The sequence below is a fragment of the Bubalus kerabau genome, chromosome 1 (assembly GCF_029407905.1).
Source record: "Bubalus kerabau isolate K-KA32 ecotype Philippines breed swamp buffalo chromosome 1, PCC_UOA_SB_1v2, whole genome shotgun sequence".
Lineage (NCBI taxonomy): Eukaryota > Metazoa > Chordata > Mammalia > Artiodactyla > Bovidae > Bubalus > Bubalus kerabau.
Genome location: NC_073624.1, coordinates 172,294,193 through 172,313,795, shown reverse-complemented (window position 1 = coordinate 172,313,795; position 19,603 = coordinate 172,294,193). Strand labels below are relative to the sequence as shown.

Here is a 19,603-nt window from a genome sequence, read left to right as displayed (position 1 = left end):
ATCAGTTTGCCAACAGTGAGAGTAGGTGAGGGTGGAGCCTCAGCAGGTCTCACTCACTGCAGATGAGAACATGGCTTACACAGTACTGTGGGGAAAACTCTGGCCTCATAGAGGAAGGCTAGGAATGCACCCGTGACGACCCATCAGTTTGGGTTTGAATAGTGTCACCAGGAAGAAAACAGTAATGGCGAACCCAGTCCTAATGGTAAAGGTGGTCAGTTTCTCCACTCCTCAGACAGTGAAAGAGAAGACCACGGGGAGATGCCAGCATGCAAGTTGGCAATAGAACTTATAGGCGTGGGTGCTGAGCCTAAGACATCTCTGTGGACTGCAGGTGAAACATTCCCTGCATAACCATATGGGGAAGACTGGGGCACCATCTAGGAAGGTTGGGGAACACTTGCCTCGTGAACCTGCGGATGCCATGTGCAACGGACCAGTCTTTTCCAACAGCCCCCTCTGCCAACTGAGCCAGCTTACATGGAGAATGCATAAATTGTGTGACTTTTGCTGAGAAAGGCAGGGGACCTCTGCAGAGCACAGGGCTGGTGCAGAGCCTGAGACGTCTCTAGCTCCACTGCCCCTTCCCACCACCCCAAATCCCAGCTCCCCATCCAGGTCTTCTTTGCCCGGGGCTGCCGTCCTGACTGAGATGGTGTCTCTGACCCCATGTATCCTCCTCTGTCCCCAGAGCCCTCGGTGGTGTTCGCCAAGGAGCAGCCGGCACACAGTGAAGTGCAGGCCATGGCAGGGGCGAGTGCCACGCTGAGCTGCGAGGTGGCCCAGGCCCAGACGGAGGTGACGTGGTACAAGGATGGGAAGAAGCTGAGTTCCAGCTCGAAAGTGCGTGTGGAGGCCACGGGCCACGGGCGGCGGCTGGTGGTGCAGCAGGCGGGCAAGGCGGACGCCGGGGAGTACAGCTGCGAGGCCGGGGGCCAGAAGGTCTCCTTCCGCCTGGACGTCACAGGTCAGTCCTGGAGGAGGACGCTGAGCTAGCCTGTTTGCAAGTGTGAGGGAATTGGCTTTTGGTCTCACCAGACTATATGTGCACTCGCCTATAACCTTCATCTCTTCTTGCCTCTCAGTCTTCCATGTCCCATCTTGATACCTGCCGGGGTCCAGCCCCCGTGGATCCAGGGGTTTCGAAGGGGAGACGGCATCAGCGATCAGGAAACAACAGCTTATTTAAATGTTAATTAAAGATATAAAGAGTGGTTAAATAAGGATAGCTCAGTGAGGAAATTCAGTGGAGAAAAGAGGCTGAATAATTCAGCCAGAAGGTGAGAGAAAGAATGACATGGGGAGACCAAGCTTCGGTGAACAAGGCCTGCACTTTATTTTCCAAAGTAGTTTTTATACCTTAAGTCATGCATAGAGGATAATGGGGGAAGGGGTAGAGTCCTGCAGTAAGCCAGGCTTTCTTCCTGCAAACTTATCATATGCAAAAGTTTAGGTGATTTGCATCATCTTTTGGCCCAGAGGCCTGTTAACATTTTAAGAAACTTATTTTTCTCTAAAGGTGATTATTCTAAAGTCAGGTGCCACCCTCCAAAAGCATTAGATTAAGTTGCATTCCTATAGGGCAAAGGTATGGTGGGCTATAACAAGAAAAAGAATTAACTCAAGGGTCCAAGGTTACAAACATTAAAGCTACTACTTACACCAATTATATTAATCACTACACTGCCAGGGACACAGCAGGTAAGGGATATGGAGACTTAGCAGCAAACATTGGCCCAACAAGTGAAAAACCCTTCACCAATACAATTTCTAATCAATCTTTTAACTGCTCAAAGGAATCTGTATTTAGACAGTTTAGAACATCTCATCCCTCTCACAGTTGGGAGGCTCTGAGCAATCACATGTGGCTGGAAAAACGTATTCAGGCAGGCTAGAGGACTTCCAAAGGAGTTTGTAGGTTGAAACACTATCACACCCAGGAACTTTATTAACTGGAGCTGTAAGTTAACTCTTTTTTCAGAGAGAGGTAGTGGGGGACAGCCCCCCCGTAAAGTCAGAGGTATAGGTGAGAGCACAAAGCAGAAAGTAGGCAGACTCTGGTTTTGGGGGTAGATGCTCGAGAATTTCCAGGGGGACTCCTGAGGCTCGATCCCGCCTTTGTGTATGCCGAACCTCCTTCCTCATAACCTTTGCCATGGGCGGAGCTCCTGCTCCCAGCAGATACCCATTTTGGCCTGGAGGAGGATGAATGGCAAGGGTGCATTGGAAAGAGGTGCGGCCGTTTCTGCCCACCTGTTTCCAGGTGGTTAGGCTCAGTCCCACTGTCTTATCACCTGCCCAGAAGCTTCTTGTTTTCCCTGGTGTCAAAACCCATTTTACCAAAAGTTTTACTTTCATTTTAGTTTCAAAGAATTTATTAAAAGAAACAGCTCATTACACACAAGCAATTTCAATATTTAATAGAGGTTTATTTAACTTAATTTCAATATATAATCTTTAAAAGAAATAGAAACAATAGAAAACAGTAACAGACTGTTGGTGGGAATGCAAACTGATACAGCCTCTAGGAGTACAGGGTGAAAATTCCTTAAAAAATTGGAAATAGAACTGCCATATAACCCAGCAATGCCAGTGTTGGGCATACACACCGAGGAGACCAGAATTGAAAGAGACACATGTACTCCAGTGTTCATTGCTGCACTGTTGATGATAGCTAGGTCTTGGAAGCAACCTGGATGTCCATCAGCAGATGAATGGATAAGGAAGTTGAAATACAATGAAATATTTACTTCAGCACAATCATGTCTGACTCTTTGTGACCCCATGGACTGAAGCATGCCAGGCTTTCCTGTCCATCACCAACTCTTGGAGCTTGCTCAAACTCATGTCCATCAAGTCAGTGATAACATCCAACCATTTCATCCTCTGTCGTCCCCTTCTCCTCCAGCCTTCAATCTTTGCCAGCATCAGGGTCTCTTCTAGTGAGTCAGTTCTTTGCATTATGTGGCCAAAGTATTGGAGTTTCAGCTTTAGCATCAGTCCTTCCAATGAACATTCAGGACTGATTTCCTTTAGGATTGATTGGTTGGATCTCCTTGCAGTCCAAGGGACTCTCAAGGGTCTTATCCAGCTCCACAGTTCAAAAGCACTAATTCTTCAACACTCAGCTTTCTTTGTAGTCCAACACTCACATCCATACATGACTACTGGAAAAACCATAGCTTTGACTAAGATGGACCTTTGTCAGCAAAGTAATGTCTATGCTTTTTATTATGCTGTCTAGGTTGGTCATAGCTTTTCTTCCAAGGAGCAAGCATCTTTTAATTTCATGGCTGCAGTCACCATCTGCAGTGATTTTGGAGCCCAAAAAAATAACGTCTCTCACTGTGTCCATTGTTTCCCCATCTATTTGCCATGAAGTGATGGGACCGGATGCTATGATCTTAGTTTTCTGAATGTTCAGTTTTAAGCCAGCTTTTTCACTCTCCTCTTTCAATTTCATCAAGAAGCTCTTTAGTTCTTCGCTTTCTGCTATAAAGGTGGTATCATCTGCATATCTGAGGTTACTGATATTTCTCCCAGAAATCTTGATTCCAGCTTGTGCTTCATCCAGTCCAGCATTTTACATGATTTATTCTGCATGTAAGTTGAATAAGCAGGGTGACAATATACAGCATTGACATACACCTTTCCCAATTTGGAACCAGTCTGTTGTTCCATGTTTAGTTCTAACTGTTACTTCTTGACCTGCATACAGCTTTCTCAGGAGGCAGTTAAGGTGGTCTGGTATTCCTATCTTTTTAAGAATGTTCCACAGTTTATTGTGATCCACACAGTCAAAGGCTTTGGCATAGTCAGTAAAGCAGAAGTAGATGTTTTTTTGTGGAACTCTCTTGCTTTTTTGATGATCCAACAGATGTTGGCAGTTTGATCTCTGGTTCCTCTACCTTTTCCAAATCCAGCTTGAACATCTGGAAGTTCATGGCTCATGTACTGTTAAAGCCTGGTTTGGAGGATTTTGAGCATTACTTTTCTAGTATGTGAGATGAGTGCAATTGTGTTGTAGTTTGAGCATTCTTTGGCATTGCCTTTCTTTGAGATTGAAATGAAAACTGACCTTTTCCAGTCCTGTGGCCACTGCTGAGTTTTCCAAATTTGCTGGCATATTGAGTGCAGCACTCTCACAGCATCATCTTCCAGGATTTGAAATAGCTCAACTGGAATTCCATCACCTCCACTAACTTTGTTCATAGTGATGTTTCCTGAGGCCCACTTGACTTCACATTCCAGGATATCTGGCTCTAGGTGAGTGATCACACCATTGTGGTTATCTGGGTCATGAAGGTCATTTTGTACAGTTCTTCTGTGTATTCTTGCCACCTCTTTTTAATCTCTGCTGCTTCTGTTAGGTCCATACCATTTCTGTCCTTTATTGTGCCCATCTTTGCATGAAATATTCCCTTGGTATCTCTGATTTTCTTGAAGATATCTCTAGTCTTTCCCATTCTATTGTCTTCCTCTATTTCTTTGCATTGATCACTGAGGAAGGCTTTCTTATCTCTCTTTGTTATCTTCTTTGGAAATTTCTTATCTTCTTTGGAACTGTGCATTCAGTTGGGTATCTTTCCTTTTCTCCTTTGCCTTTAGCTTCTTTTCTTTTGTCAGCTATTTATAAGACCTCCTCAGACAACCATTTGCCTTTTTGCTTTTCTTCTTCTTGGGGATGGTCTTTATTCCTGCCTTCTGTACAATCTCATGAACCTCCATCCATAGTTCTTCAGGCACTCTTGTCTATCAGATCTAGTCCCCTAAATCTATTTCTCATTTCTACTGTATAACCTTAAGGGATTTGATTTAGGTCATACCTGAATGGTCTAGTGGTTTTCCCTACTTTCTTCAATTTAAGTCTGAATTTTGCAATAAGGAGTTCATGATCTGAGACACAGTCAGCTCCCGGTCTTGTTTTTGCTGACTGTATGGAGCTTCTCCATCTTTAGCTGCAAAGAATATAATCAATCTGATTTCGGTATTGACCATCTGGTGATGTCCACGTGTAGAGTCTTTTGTGTTGTTGAAAGAGGTAAACTAAAAAAACATCCAGGCTTAAACAGGACACTGAGAAGTCTTTCATTAACAGCAATCTGGAGTCCCAGTTGGGAAGAGGGCCTCAGCGGCAGTGCACTCCACAGATGCGACTTCAAATTGCAGTTTGAAGTTTACCTCTTCCAACAACACAAGAGAAGACATATACACAACGGAGTATTACTCAGCTGTAAAAAGGAACACATTTGAATCAGCTCTAATGAGGTGGATGAAACTAGAGCCTGTTATACAGAGTGAAGTAAGTCAGAAAAAGAATAGATGGAATTTAGAAAGATGGTATCAATGATCCTATATGCAAGGCAGCATAAGAGACACAGATGTAAAGAACAGACTTTTGGACTCTGTGGGAAAAGGCAAGGGTGGGAAATTGTGAGAGGATAGCATTGAAGCATGTATATTACCATATGTAAAATAGATGACCAGTGCAAGTTTGATGCAGGAAGCAGGGCACTCAAAGCCGGGGCTCTGGGACAACCCAAAGGGATAGGGTGGGGAGGGAGGTGGAAGGGGGCTTCAGGATGGGGGGACACATGTGCACCTGTGGTTTATTCGTGTTAATGTATGGCAGAAACCACCACAATCTTGTAATTATCCTCCAATGAAAATAATTAAGCAAAAGCAAAGAGTAATAGCACATATATCACCAAATTGGGCTGACCAACATCCGGACTTAAACATCATGCTGAGAAGTCTCTTGTTAACAGCAATATAAGGTCCCAGTTGGGAAGAGGACCTCAGCGGCAGTCCACTCCACTGATGAGACTTCAGACTGCAGTTTGGGGGGCCCCCGCTTATAACCTCAGGCTGCATCAGTTTGCATGCAAAAATGCAGCTGTGGTTTTAGTTTAACATTTTTATGGTGCTGTTTGCTTTATCTTGTGAGTCATAGGATTTCATTAAACTCAGGCGTGAATCCAGGGGCTCAAGAATTCCAAGACCCACTCCCTTGCTTGTCTAAAGTGCCACCTGACTTGCTATGCTTGCAGACAGGCAGGAAATGTGGGCAGTGTCCTAGCAGGTCAGAAGGAAGGTCAAGGGTCTGCTCTCCTGCTTCTGAAGCCTGAACAGTACTTCCTCCATTGTAATATCCCTGAGGGGACCCTGGTACTCCCTGATGCATGGAGGGCTAAGGCAGGCCTGTGGATACCTGACTTTCCTCCCATCATATGTCTTACCTGAGAGCAATCGCATGCCCTCATCTGAAACCTAGTACTGGTTCTTGGTTGGCTAGAGGTGTTTCAGTATGATAGATCCCAGATTAGGGTACATGTTGGCCACAAAATCTTACTTAGAATTTTTTCAGGAGTGAACTTTGGGTGATGAAATTTGAGATTTCTGGGAGGCCTTCCTTCCTTTTCCTGGGTTTAAAAGCTCCGGTTGCCCAAAGGTAGCAAAAAATGGGGCTGTGTTGTGTTGTCATGTCCTGGCAAAGGGAAGAAAGAGAGACTGATTAGTGGAGAAACACCTGTGCTGTTTAGGGAGATCTTCTTAGATCAAATATGACTTTGTTTTTGTCTTCTAAGAGTTTGGATGTTGCAGGTAAGTATTCCCCTTGGCATTACATTGTTGAATTTAGAAGTGGAAAGGAAAAAGTGGCTCTGTCACACCATTAGGCGTGGCTAATGAAGAGCTACTGTCCTAGCAGCCTCTAACTGGGGAAGCAATCTTTTTTAAAAAAAATATTTAATTGGTGGAAAATAGCTTTACAGTTTTGTGTTGGTTTACGCCATAGTACAACATGAATCAATCATAATTATATATAATTTGATTCATGTTGTACTATGGCGTAAACCAGCACAAAACTGTAAAGCAATTTTCCACCAATTAAAAAAATTTTTAAAAAAGAAGAACTATACAAAAAAGATCTTCACGACCCAGATAATCATGATGGTGTGATCACATACCTAGAGCCAGACATCCTGGAATGTGAAGTCAAGTGGGCCTTAGAAAGCATCACTACAAACAAAGCTAGTGGAGGTGATGGAATTCCAGTTGAGCTATTTCAAATCCTAAAGGATGATGCTATGAAAGTGCTGCACTCAATATGCCAGCAAATTTGGAAAACTCAGCAGTGGCCACAGGACTGGAAAAGGTCAGTTTTCATTCCAATCCCAAAGAAAGGCAATGCCAAAGAATGCTCAAACTACCGCACAATTGCACTCATCTCACACGCTAGTAAAGTAATGCTCAAAATTCTCCAAGCCAGGCTTCAGCAATACGTGAACCGTGAACTTCCAGATGTTCAAGCTGGACTTAGAAAAGGCAGAGGAACCAGAGATCAAACTGCCAACATCTGTTGGATCATCAAAAAAGCAAGAGAGTTCCAGTAAAACATCTATTTCTGCTTTATTAACTATGCCAAAGCCTTTGACTGTGTGGATCACAACAAACTGTGGAAAATTCTGAAAGAGATGGGAATACCAGACCACCTGACCTGCCTCTTGAGAAACCTATATGCAGGTCAGGAAGCAACAGTTAGAACTGGACATGGAACAACAGACTGGTTCCAAATAGGAAAAGGAGTATGTCAAGGCTGTATATTGTCACCCTGCTTATTTAACTTACATGCAGAGTACATCATGTGAAATGCCAGGCTGGAAGAAGCACAAGCTGGAATCAAGATTGCCAGGAGAAATATCAGTAACCTCAGATATGCAGATGATACCACCCTTATGGCAGAAAGTGAAGAGGAACTAAAAAGCCTCTTGATATGAAAGTGAAAGAGGAGAGTGAAAAAATTGGCTTAAAACTCAACATTCAGAAAACTAAAATCATGGCATCTGGTCCCATCACTTCATGGGAAATAGATGGGGAAACAGTGGAAACAGTGTCAGACTTTATTTTTTCAGGCTCCAAAATCACTGCAGATGGTGATTGCAGCCATGAAATTAAAAGATGTTTACTCCTTGGAAGGAAAGCTATGACCAACCTAGATGGCACATTAAAAAGCAGAGACATTACTTTGCCAACAAAGGTTCATCTAGTCAAGGCTATGGTTTTTCCTGTGGTCATGTATGGATGTGAGAGTTGGACTGCGAAGAAGGCTGAGCACCGAAGAATTGATGCTTTTGAACTGTGGTGTTGGAGAAGACTCTTGAGAGTCCCTTGGACTGCAAGGAGATCCAACCAGTCCATCCTAAAGGAAATCAGTTCTGGGATTTCTTTGGAAGGAATGATGCTAAAGCTGAAACTCCAGTACTTTGGCCACCTCATGCGAAGAGCTGACTCATTGGAAAAGACTGATGCTGGGAGGGATTGGGGGCAGGAGGAGAAGGGGATGACAGAGGATGAGATGGCTGGATGGCATCACCGACTCGATGGACATGAGTTTGAGTAAACTCTGGGAGTTGGTGATGGACAGGGAGGCCTGGTGTGCTGCGATTCATGGGGTCGCAAAGAGTTGGACACGACTGAATGACTGAACTAAACTGAACTGATATATTTTATATATATGTATGCCTTCCCTCCTGAGCCTCTCTTCCCTCTCCTGCCCCCATCCCACCCCTCTAGGTCATCACAGAGCACCAGGCTGGGTTCCTTATGATATTTAGCAAATTCCCACTATCTATTTTACACGACTGTGTATATATGTTAATGCTACTTTCTCAATTAGTCCCTCTCTCACCTTCCCCCTCTGTGCCCACAAGTCTGTTCTCTACTAGGATCATTAGTACCATTTTTCTAGATTCTATATATATTGCATTAATATACAATACTTGCTTTTCTCTTTCTGACTTACTTCACTCTGTATCAGAGGCTCTGGGTTCATTCACTTCACTACAACTGACTCAAATGCATTCCTTTTTATGTCTGAGTAATGTTCCATTGTATAAATGTACCACAACTTCTTTATCCATTCATCTGCCAGTGGACACCTAGGTTGCTTCCATTCCCTGGCTATTGTAAATATTGCTTCAATGAACATTGGGGTACATGTGTCTTTTAGAATTGTGGTTTTTCTCAGGGTATATGACCTATAGTGGGATTGCTGGGTTATTTAGTAGATTTATTCTTAGTTTTTAAAGGAATCTCTGTACTGTTTTCCATAATGGTTGTATCGGTATACATTCCCACCAGCAGTACAACAGGGTTCACTTTTCTCCACATCCTCTCTAGCATTTATTGTTTGTTGATTTTTTGATGATGGCCATTCTGAGTTGTATGAGGTTTTGATTTGTATTTCTCTAATAATAAGAGATGTTGAGCATCTTTTCATGTGTTCATTGGCCATTTGTAATTCTTCTTTGGTGAAATGTCTGTTTAAGGTGTTTTGCCCATTTTTTGATTGAGCTGTTTTTGTCTGATATTGAGCTGTATGAGCTGCTAATATATTTTGGTTATTAACCCTTTGTCAGTTGTTTCATTTACAATTATTTTCTCCCATTCTTTTCATCTTGTTTTTAGTTTCCTTTGCCGTGCAGAAGCTTTTAATTTTAATTAGGTCCCATTAGTTTATTTTTGTTTTTATTAGTCTAGGAGGTGGGTGAAAGAGGATCTTGCTGTGATTTATGCAAGAGAGTATACTGTCTTTGGTTTCTTCTAAGAGCTTTATAGTTTCTGGCCGTACGTTTAAGTCTTTTGGAGAAGGAAATGGCAATCCACTCCAGTACTCTTGCCTAGAAAATCCCATGGACAGAGAAGCCTGGTGTCCATGGGGTCGCAAAGAGTTGGACACGACTGAGCGACTTCATGTTCACGTTAAGTCTTTAATCCATTTTGAGTTTATTTTTGTGTCTGGTTTTAAGAAGTATTCTAGTTTCACTCTTTTACATGTAGCAATCCAGTTTTCTCAGCACCACTTACCGAAGAGGCTGTCTTTTCTCGTTGTATATTCTTGCCTCCTTTGTCAAAGATAAGGTGCCCATAGGTGTGTGGGTTTATCTCTGCGCTTTATATCTTGTCCCATTGATCTACATTTCTGTTTCTGATCCAGTACCGTACTGTCTTGATGACTATTAGCTTTGTAGTATAGTCTGAAGTCAGGAAAGTTGAATTTTCCAGCTCTGTTTTTCTTTCTCAAGATTGCTTAGGGATTTTGTGTTTCCATACAAATTATGAAACTTTTTTGTTCTGGTTCTATGGATGTACCATTGGTAGCTTGATAGAGATTACATTGAATCTACCCACTGGTAGATGACTTTGGGTGGTATGGTAACTTTCAAAATATCGATTCTCCTAATCTAAGAACATAGTATATCTCTCCATCTGTTTATGTGATCTTTGATTTCCTTGATCTGTGTCTTATAGTTTTCAGCATACAGGTCTTATGTTTCTTTAAATAGGTTTATTCCTATATATTTTATTCTTTTTGTTGCAATGATGAATGGAACTGTTTCCTTAATTTCTCTTTCTGAATTTTCATTGTTAGTATATAGTAATGCACGGAGTTTCTGTGTATTAATTTTGTGTCCTGTGACTTTACTAAATTTATTGATTAGCTCGGGTAGATTTTTAGTGGTGCTTTTAGGGTTTTATATGTATAGAATCATGCCATCTGCAAACAGTGAGTTTTACTTCTTCTTTTCCAATCTGGATTTCTTTTATTTCTTTTTCTTCTTTGTTGCCATGGCGAGGACTTCCAAAACTATATTGAATAATAGTGGTGAGAGTGGGCACCCTTGTCTTGTTCCCAATCTTAAACTTTACTTGTTCCCGATCTTAAACTGAAAGGAAAAGCTTTCAGTTTCTCATTATTGAGAATAATGTTTGCTGTGGGTTTGTCATATATGGCCTTTATTATATTGAGGCGTGTTCCTTTTATGCCCATTTCCTGGACAGTTTTTTTTTCCTATCATAAATGGATGGTGAATTTTGTCAAAAGTTTTCTCTGCATCTATTGAGATGATCATGTTTTTTCTTTCAATTTGTTAGCATGGTGTATCACACTGATTGATTTGCATATATTGAAGAATCTTTGTATCTCTGGGATAAATCTCACTTGATCATGATGTATAATTCTTTAAATGTGTTGTTGGATTCTCTATGCTAGAACTTTGTTGAGGACTTTTGCATCTATGTTCATCAGTGATACTGGCCTTTAATTTGCTTTTTTTGTGATATCTTTGTCTGGCTTTGGTATCAAGCTGATGGTGGCCTCAAAGAATCAGTTCAGGAGTTTTCGTCCCTCAAACAGTCTTTATTTTGTTGCATTTTCCTAACGGTCTGTTTCTTGTGGCTGGAACTTAAGACAGTCCAAGAAATCAGGTTATTCTTCTGGGAAGAGAGTCTTCACGCCAAATAGGGCTGGGCTACCATGCCATTGACTCCTAGGTGGCAATACCTATCAGGGCAGGATGATTTATGGGTGTGTATAGATACCCCAGGTCCCACCACCATGCATCTTTGTAGAATGTGGTTTTCTGAGAATAGAAGAGAGTGTTCTAAGATAAAACCATTGAAAAATTGTGGAATTTGGCTAAATTCTAGTAAACTATATGAAAGAGGACAGAAGACAGAAGTCAGAGTTGTATGACTTGTCAGTCAGTAGGACTAATAACGAAAAGTCAGCCCTGTAGGTCTCTGGTACGGTATACAAAATTTCCTGGAAAACTCTTCTTCCATACTTGTGGAGATGATCTTAGAGACAGAAAAAGGAGATACCATCAATAACTGTCTTCATGTACAGAACATAGCATCAACACCATAATCACACAAGAAAGGCAGGGAGAATGAAATCCAGACAAATCTACTGCAAATATCAAGGTCAAAATAATAAATTATAACATTTGCTAACAAAATGAATTCAGCAATGTATCCACAGTTAGAGACCAGTGATGAAATTCCAGGATTGCACATTGAATTTAATGTTGGCAGTGTGAATAAATAGAAAGCTGGACAGTAAGAGATTGAATGCAGAAAGATGTGACCATCTTCATGAGTTCAGAATCAAATGGTTGATTAAACTTGAATGTCATACATTGAGACAAAAAGTTTTCTAAATTGAGTATCAGTTCCTGCCATAAAACTATTGGTGAACTGTATAAAAGTGTTCTTAATTTTTAATGTAAAATTCCTGCAGAACTATAACAACATCTCACTTGAGATGGGCAAGGAAATCTTTGACATGAGGCACAATACAGATAGGCGACTAACCCCTGAGTTGCATAAGGAGGAAAATAAATTACTTGCCAACAGTTTTGGCAAAAACTAAAGGTAGAATTTGCTGATGATGGGATGATCAACTCAGACAATCCCAAAGATAAATGATTAGACTGCATAGGATTCTTGAATAGGATCAGTGTGTAAAAAATTAACATGCAGAAAACATTTCTATGTCTTAAGGGGGCAAGGAATGCTTGGAAAATGAAATACGTGTGAAAGAGTTAGATAAAAGTTGCTAAGAGACTGTGAGTGGGGAAAGGATTCAAATTCTTGAGAGACAGTCAGAGGTTGCAATAAAGGGGTAGAAATCTGGGTGAAAAAAATCAAAGGTGTTTATTAACAATCAAAATGGAACTAAATTTGTTTTGTGAGTGGTCAGATGGAAGAATAGAGAAGGAAATGGCAACCCACTCCAGAACTCTTGCCTGGAAAATCCCATGGACGGAGCAGCCTGGTAGGCTACTGTCCATGGGGTCGCAAAGAGTCGGACACGACTGAGCGACTTCACTTTTCAAAGGCAAGATGCAGCCAATACACTGTTTTCTTCAAGAAAATCATGGTGGGAGCATATACTGGGACCTGATGTCAGGAATTATCATAAGGCTGCAGTTTTCAAGATAAGGGGATCCCAGTGCAGGAATAGTTACCACATCAGAGGAATAGAAGACTGAGTTCAGAAGCAGTTCATTGCATAAATGGGTTCTCATCCCCCATTCCCTCTCAAGCCCCCTCTCTGTGTCCTCCTTTTGTTACTGTGTTGTCTGTAAGAAAAGTCAAGGAAGGATGTTGTCTTCATAAATGGTGCTTGGACCACTGAACCATAGGGAAAAAATAAATTGTACTAACAGTTCACACCACACACAGAAGTAAACATGTAGTAGGTTAGAAACCTCAATGTAAAAAGTAAAACCCCCAAAAAACCCTCAGATGAGAGTGTGGTTTCTTTAAAGACTAAGGTAAAAAAAGATTTCTTAAATAGAACAGAAATACTTTACACTCAAAGGGATGGACAATGTGACCCTGTTGAAAGGAAAAACTTTGATTTATCACAGGTTTTAATCAGAAAGTGAAAATGCGAGTCACACAGTTGGGAATATCCTTAAAACTTACCTATGTGTCATTCTTTGGTATTTAAACCATAAAGAGCGGCCAGAGGTGAATCAAGAAAAGAGAGGGTCTACCAAGGGTAAGTGGGCAAAAGATTTGAATAGTGTTACTGGGAAGAAGAAAACAGTAATGATGAACCCAGTCCTGAGGAAAGGTGCTCAGCTTCTCCATTCCTCAGACAATGACAAAGAAAGCCATGGGGAGGTGCAGGCACTCCCAGCAGATTGCCACAAGTTGATGAGAGTAAGAGTAGGCATGGGTGCTGAGCCTAAGACATCTCCATTGATTTCAGATGAAAAGTTCCTTGCATAACCATGTGCAGAAGACTGGGGCACTATCTCGGAAGGTTGGCGGACATTTGCATTGTGAACCTGCAGATGTCATGAGCAGGGGCGATGTCTTTTTCAAAAGCCCCTTTCCCAGGCCAGTTGACATGGATCTATGGGAGAATGCATGTTTTGTGTGACTTGCTGCTGAGAAAGAGTTTTCCTCTGCAAGGCACAGGGCTGGTGCAGAACCTGAAAAAGTCTCCAGTTCCATCACTCCTTCCCACCACCCTGCTTCCCAGCTCCCCATCCAGGTCTTCTTTGCCCAGGGCTACTGTCCTGACTGAGATGGGGTCTCTGACCCTGTGTATCCCTCTATCCTCAGAGCCCTCGGTGGTGTTTGCCAAGGAGCAGCCAGCACGCAGTGAAGTGCAGGCCATGGCGGGAACCAGTGCCACGCTGAACTGCGAGGTGGCCCAGGCCCAGACGGAGGTGATGTGGTACAAAGACGGAAAGAAGCTGAGTTCGAGCTCAAAAATGCGTTTGGAAGCCAAGGGCTGCACCCGGCAGCTGGTGGTGCAGCAGGCGGGCAAGGCGGACGCAGGGGAGTACAGCTGCGAGGCCGGGGGCCAGAAGGTCTCCTTCCGCCTGGACGTCACAGGTCAGTTTGGAGGTAGTAAGTTAGCCTCGTGTGGAGGTGATGGGACAGGCTTGCACCCCTGACAGACCCGATGATCTTTCCACTAGACTTCATCTCTTTTGGTCTTCTGTCCTCCCACCCCCATTTTCATACCCAAGGCTGGGGCAAAGGGAGCTGGATGGGAGGGTGTGAACAGAAGGGAGAAAGGCATTCTGTAAACCCAGAGTGGCGTTTCCACACAGTGATGCACGGTCGTCAGTTCCCAGCATCTGCCCAGGGTCGTCTGGGTGTTCCCTGGTGTCTGGGCCTCTGGTTCTGTCTTGCACTTGGAGTCTGCTGTAAACCAGATGCCTTTCAACTGTGGGTATGTGAATTTGCTCCTCTTGGCTGGCCTGACAGCTCCTAGATGCCCCACCCAGCAATGCGTGTGGGTTCACACTAGGATTGATGTTTGGATTTCATTAAACCAGGTGCAGGGGGAATTTCTACCACACTGTTGTGCTTGCTTTATCTCAGGAATGAGCTGTGGATTTACCAGAGTTTCAGTTGTTCTGGATACTCTTTCTCCTTGCACTGGAAATTGAAATTATCTGTGTATCTACATGGCTTCTGAGGTGGCTTTGTGGGTAAAGAATCTGCCTGCAATGCAGGAGATGCAGGTTCCATCCCTGGGTCGGGAAGAGGGCATGGCAACCCACTCCTGTGTTCTTGCCTGGAGAATCCCAGGGGCAGAGCAGCTTGACGGGTTGTAGTCCATGGTGTCACAAAGAGGCGGCTGAAGGGACTGAGCACACACGTACATACACACATCTAGGTCTGTTTTTCTTCTAATATGTGTTCAAAGTAAACAGAGAGCAGAGGATTGGTTGATGTGTGCCTGAAATATGCACATGTGAGGTCTGGAATTCTCTTTTCAAAGCAAATATTGATTTCCTTTGTCGTCTGTTGGAACATTGTATGTCAGAATTCTAGTTGGACTCTGATTTATAGATTTAGACTTGAAGAGGAATAGTCACTTCTCCTATACCAATATACATGTATTTTTAAAAAATGATATTTTAGGAGAATATGGCAATTTTTTTCATTACAATAAATATGAAAGGCTTGACAAATTAAGTTCTTAGAAAATTATATACCAAGTGACACAGAAACACTGGACAACTCAAATAGTCTTAAAACCTTTTAAGTAATTGGAATCATAATGAAAAATCTTCCCATAGAGAAATATTTAATCCCTATAGTTCCACTGGTAAATTATATGAGCTACTTTAAAAAGAAAAACTGTATTCATGGAGGTTTTTCTGGAGAATAGAAAAATGAGATACAGTCTCTGATTTGTTTCACGTAGATAGTGTAACACTGATACCAATATCTGACAACGAAAGGAGTAAGGATTGAAATTATTATCAATCTATTATGGATAGCAAGGCCAAAATCTGAAAGAAAACATGATCAGAATAAGTTTAATAATATATTAAGAGGATAACTGGTGATACGCTGTGATGAAAGTCATAGTCCAGAAGTGCAAGATTGTTGAAATACTTGAAATTTTAGCAAAACATTCTGTTCATGACATGCAGAGTAAAGTATTGGATGAGATTTGGCATTATAAATAGAGAAAAAATGTTTAATGAAGTTTGCATCAATTTTTGCCATAAAATTCTTAATGAATTATAAATGAAACAATTCTTTCTTAATTTGATCAACAACTCTGCAGGCAATCCAGCTAATTGCACACAAAAAAGTGAAAGTTTGAAAGCTTTGCTGTGAGATAGAGAACCAGACAAGGAAACCCACTGTTACTGCTTTTATCCAACATTTTACAGCACAGTTAGGGAAAAAATAAAGTAATATAAAAGTGTGAATAAACAAAAGTGGAATTCACAGATAATACGATTTACCCAAAGATAAGTTATGAGACAATAGGATAGTTAAGAATGATTACCGTGGAAAAAGTTAGTAGGAAGAAAACAAACTTCTGTGTCTAATAGTAGCAACACACGTGTTGAAAATGAAATTTTAAAAGAGTTAAAATAGCATCAAAGCAATCATTTTTTAATTATAAGTCTAATAAAAGGTTCTGAGAGGCTCTGTGGTGGGGAAGATTATTGGAATTTTTTTGAGAGACAGTCAAGAAGTTCTAAATAGTTTGATAGAAATCTACAGAAGAATCAAAAATGTTCAATACAAATTAAAATCCAAAAAAAAGTTTGTTTAGAGGGGACTTTGAAAATTGACAAGTAAATTGCAAAGACCATACACACAGTCAATGCACTCTTGAAGAGAGCAAATATTTGGTGATATTACCAAATATCAAGACTACTATAAAGCTATAGTAATGAATACAATAGTGTCTTGTTGCAAAGATAGACACACAGGCCAAAGCATCTGAAGAGTAATTTCAGACACAGACCTGAATAATCGCATTTCCCTTCTCCTTTTTAAAAATTATGGAATGGTGCAAGGCATAGAGGCAACATAGTTTTCATAAATGATACTTGAACCATTTAACCACATAGAGAAGAGATTAGACCAGTAAGTCATACCACACACAGTCAACTCCTGTTGGGAAGAGACCACAGAATAGAAGGGAAAATCAGAGATGTAAATTACTGTAGGATAAAGAATGACTTCTTAGAATACAAGTGTTCTAGCGACGGAGCAGGAGCAGGAGCCATAATGAAACAAATTTGAAATACTTAACTAAAACTAACCATGAAAATTCATCAGAAGTTAGTATTAGGTGACTAAAGGGCAAGCCACACAGACGTGGAAGACATTTAGAACACACATACTTGTCAGCGCCTTGCATTTAAATATATAAAAATGTCCTCAAAATGACAGAAGATGCTATTGAAAAGAGGACAAAATCTTTGAACAATGACGATGCAGAAGAGCAAATACCAGTGAGCAAAAATATCACCAAGGGTTCTTTCCTTTGTGTCATGAGAAAAATGCCAAAGAACGCCACAGGAGGCACACTCACTCCCACCAGATGCCCAAGATGAGAGTGGGCAGGAGTGGAGCCTCAGCAAGTCCTGGTCACTGCGATGAGAACATGCACATTTCTGTGGGGAAGACGGGGCTTCATCTAGGAACGCCCCCGTCATGACCCCACAGTTCCCATCCTATTAGTAAGTGGGTAAAAGATCTGAATAGTGTCACCAGGAAGAAAAAACAGTAATGCTGACCCCGGTGCTCAGGGGAAAAGGTGCTTGCTTACTCATTCCTCAGACAATGGCAGAGAAAGCCGCAGGGAGGTGTAAGCACTCTCCCCAGATTGCCACCAGTTGGCAATGGTAAAAGTAGGCAAAGGTGCCAGCCTCAGACATCTAAACGGACTGCAGGTGAAAAGTTCCAAGAATAATGTTATGGAAAGGACTGACACCATCTGGGAGGGTTGGGGAACACATGCCAGGCATGAGCAGGGAACAAGTCTGTTCCAGTGGCCACCCCTTCCTCCAATAGCTCACATGGATGGACCCAGAGGAGAATTCATAAATCATGCTACTTGCTGCTGAGAAAGTTTGGGTGACCTCGGCAGAACACAGGGCTGGTGTAGAGCCTGAGAAGTCTCTAGTTCTGTTGCTCCTTCTTACCCCACCCACAACTAACTCCCCATCCTATTCTTTGCCCGGGGCTGCTGTCCTGCCTGAGATGGGGTCTCTGATTCTGTGTATCCCCCTCTGTCCCCAGAACCCTCGGTGGTGTTTGCCAAGGAGCAGCCGGCACGCACTGAAGTGCAGGCCGTGGCGGGGACGAGTGCCACGCTGAGCTGCGAGGTGGCCCAGGCCCAGACGGAGGTGACGTGGTACAAGGAGGGCAAGAAGCTGAGTTCCAGCTCGAAAGTACATGTGGAAGCCAAGGGCTGCACCAGGCGGCTGGTGGTGCAGCAGGCAGGCAAGGTGGACGCCGGGGAGTACAGCTGCGAGGCCGGGGGCCAGAAGGTCTCCTTCCACCTGGACGTCACAGGTCAGTCCTGGAGGAGGATGCTGAGCTAGCCTGTGTGCAGGTGATGAGGAGACCCGCTTCTAGCCTCACCAGACTTGTGTAGTTGCCCGTAACCTTTAGGACTTCACACCTTCCAGTCATCTATGTCCCATCTTGATACCCATTTTGGCTCCAGGGAAGGTTGGATGGGGAGGGGTCTCATGGAAAGAGGAGGACCTGTTTGTATCCATCTCTTTCCTGCCGATGAGGCTCAGTCACTCTGTCTTATTAGCACCTGCCCAGAACCTTCCGTTCCTGCTGTTAGGACCCTGGCTCTCCCTGATGTTTGTGGGTGGACGTAGGCCTGGGGTATGATTGTCTCCTCCCATCATATGTCTTTCCTGAGAACTAGTACTCACCCTCGTCTATAACCTCATGCTGGTCTCAGCTGGCCAGGGGTGTTTCAGTTTGGTCGATTCTGGATTAAGGAAAATATTGGCCACACAATCCTACTTGGAATTCTCTTAGGAGTAAACTTTGGATGATGAAATTTGAGGTTTCTGGGAGCCCTGCATTCCTTTTCCTCTGTAGAGAAGGTCTGGTTGCTGGTAGGTACCGAGAAATAGGCTGCTTTTTGTTGTCACTGCCTTGTGACAGGAAGAAAGAAATGATGATGGTAGAGAGTCACCTGTGCTATTTAGGGTGATCTTCTTGGATAAAATATGATTTTCCTTTGTTTTGAAATCGGCTGGATGTTTCAGGTCAGTATTCCTCTTGGCATGACATTGAAGAATTTAGGAATGGAGGGAAAAGTCATTTCTACCTCATCAGTGTGGACTGTTAAGAAGTTACTGTCCTGCAAGCCTCTGACTGGCAAAGCAGCCTTTATTTCCTTGCATTTTCCTAGTGGTCACTGAGTGTCTCTTTCTCATGGCCGAAACATCGGGCAGTCTAAGAAATCAGGTTATTCTTCTTCTGGGAACAAAGGCTTCATGCAGAATAGGGGTGGGCTTCCGTGCCGCATTGTCTCCCAGGTGGCAACCCCTAAGGGTTTGAGACCGTGCCGGTGCAGCAGGATGTGTGGGTGCGTATAGACCCCAGATTCCACCGTGCATCTTTGTACAATGTGGTTTCTGAAGCACATTGAAGAGTACTTTAAGGTAAAAACCTTTGAAAAAGTGTAAAATGTGTCTGCCGCTGCTGCTGCTAAGTTGCGTCAGTCGTGTCCGACTCTGTGCAATCCCATAGATGGCAGCCCTGTCCCTGGGAGTCTCCAGGCAAGAACACTGGAGTGGGTTGCCATTTCCTTCTCCAGTGCATGAATCTAAAACCTAGTAAAATATGTGAAAATCAGACATGCAAAGATAGAGAAAACTCAAAGAATTGGAGGACTTGTACTTGTAATCAATAGGACAAATATTGAAAGGCTTGTCAGCCTTGTAGTTCTCTGGTAAACTGTATAAACATTTCAGGAAATTGTTATTCCATGCTTGGA

At 42.6% G+C, this 19,603-nt stretch overlaps 1 protein-coding gene across 27 annotated transcripts in view; it reads left to right on the top strand.

Moving 5' to 3' along the window:
- Positions 1–19,603, top strand: part of OBSCN (obscurin, cytoskeletal calmodulin and titin-interacting RhoGEF) — a 238,535-nt gene that overhangs the window by 54,434 nt on the left and 164,498 nt on the right. For 23 of the 27 annotated variants that reach the window (XM_055539448.1, XM_055539536.1, XM_055539504.1 and 20 more), the window contains 3 exons: positions 692–967; positions 13,924–14,199; positions 17,875–18,150. In XM_055539448.1, coding sequence (XP_055395423.1) covers positions 692–967; positions 13,924–14,199; positions 17,875–18,150 — 828 coding nt within the window. The remainder of the gene's footprint in view (positions 1–691; positions 968–13,923; positions 14,200–17,874; positions 18,151–19,603) is intronic. The other 4 variants (XM_055539422.1, XM_055539394.1, XM_055539530.1 and 1 more) reach the window with 4 other exon arrangements.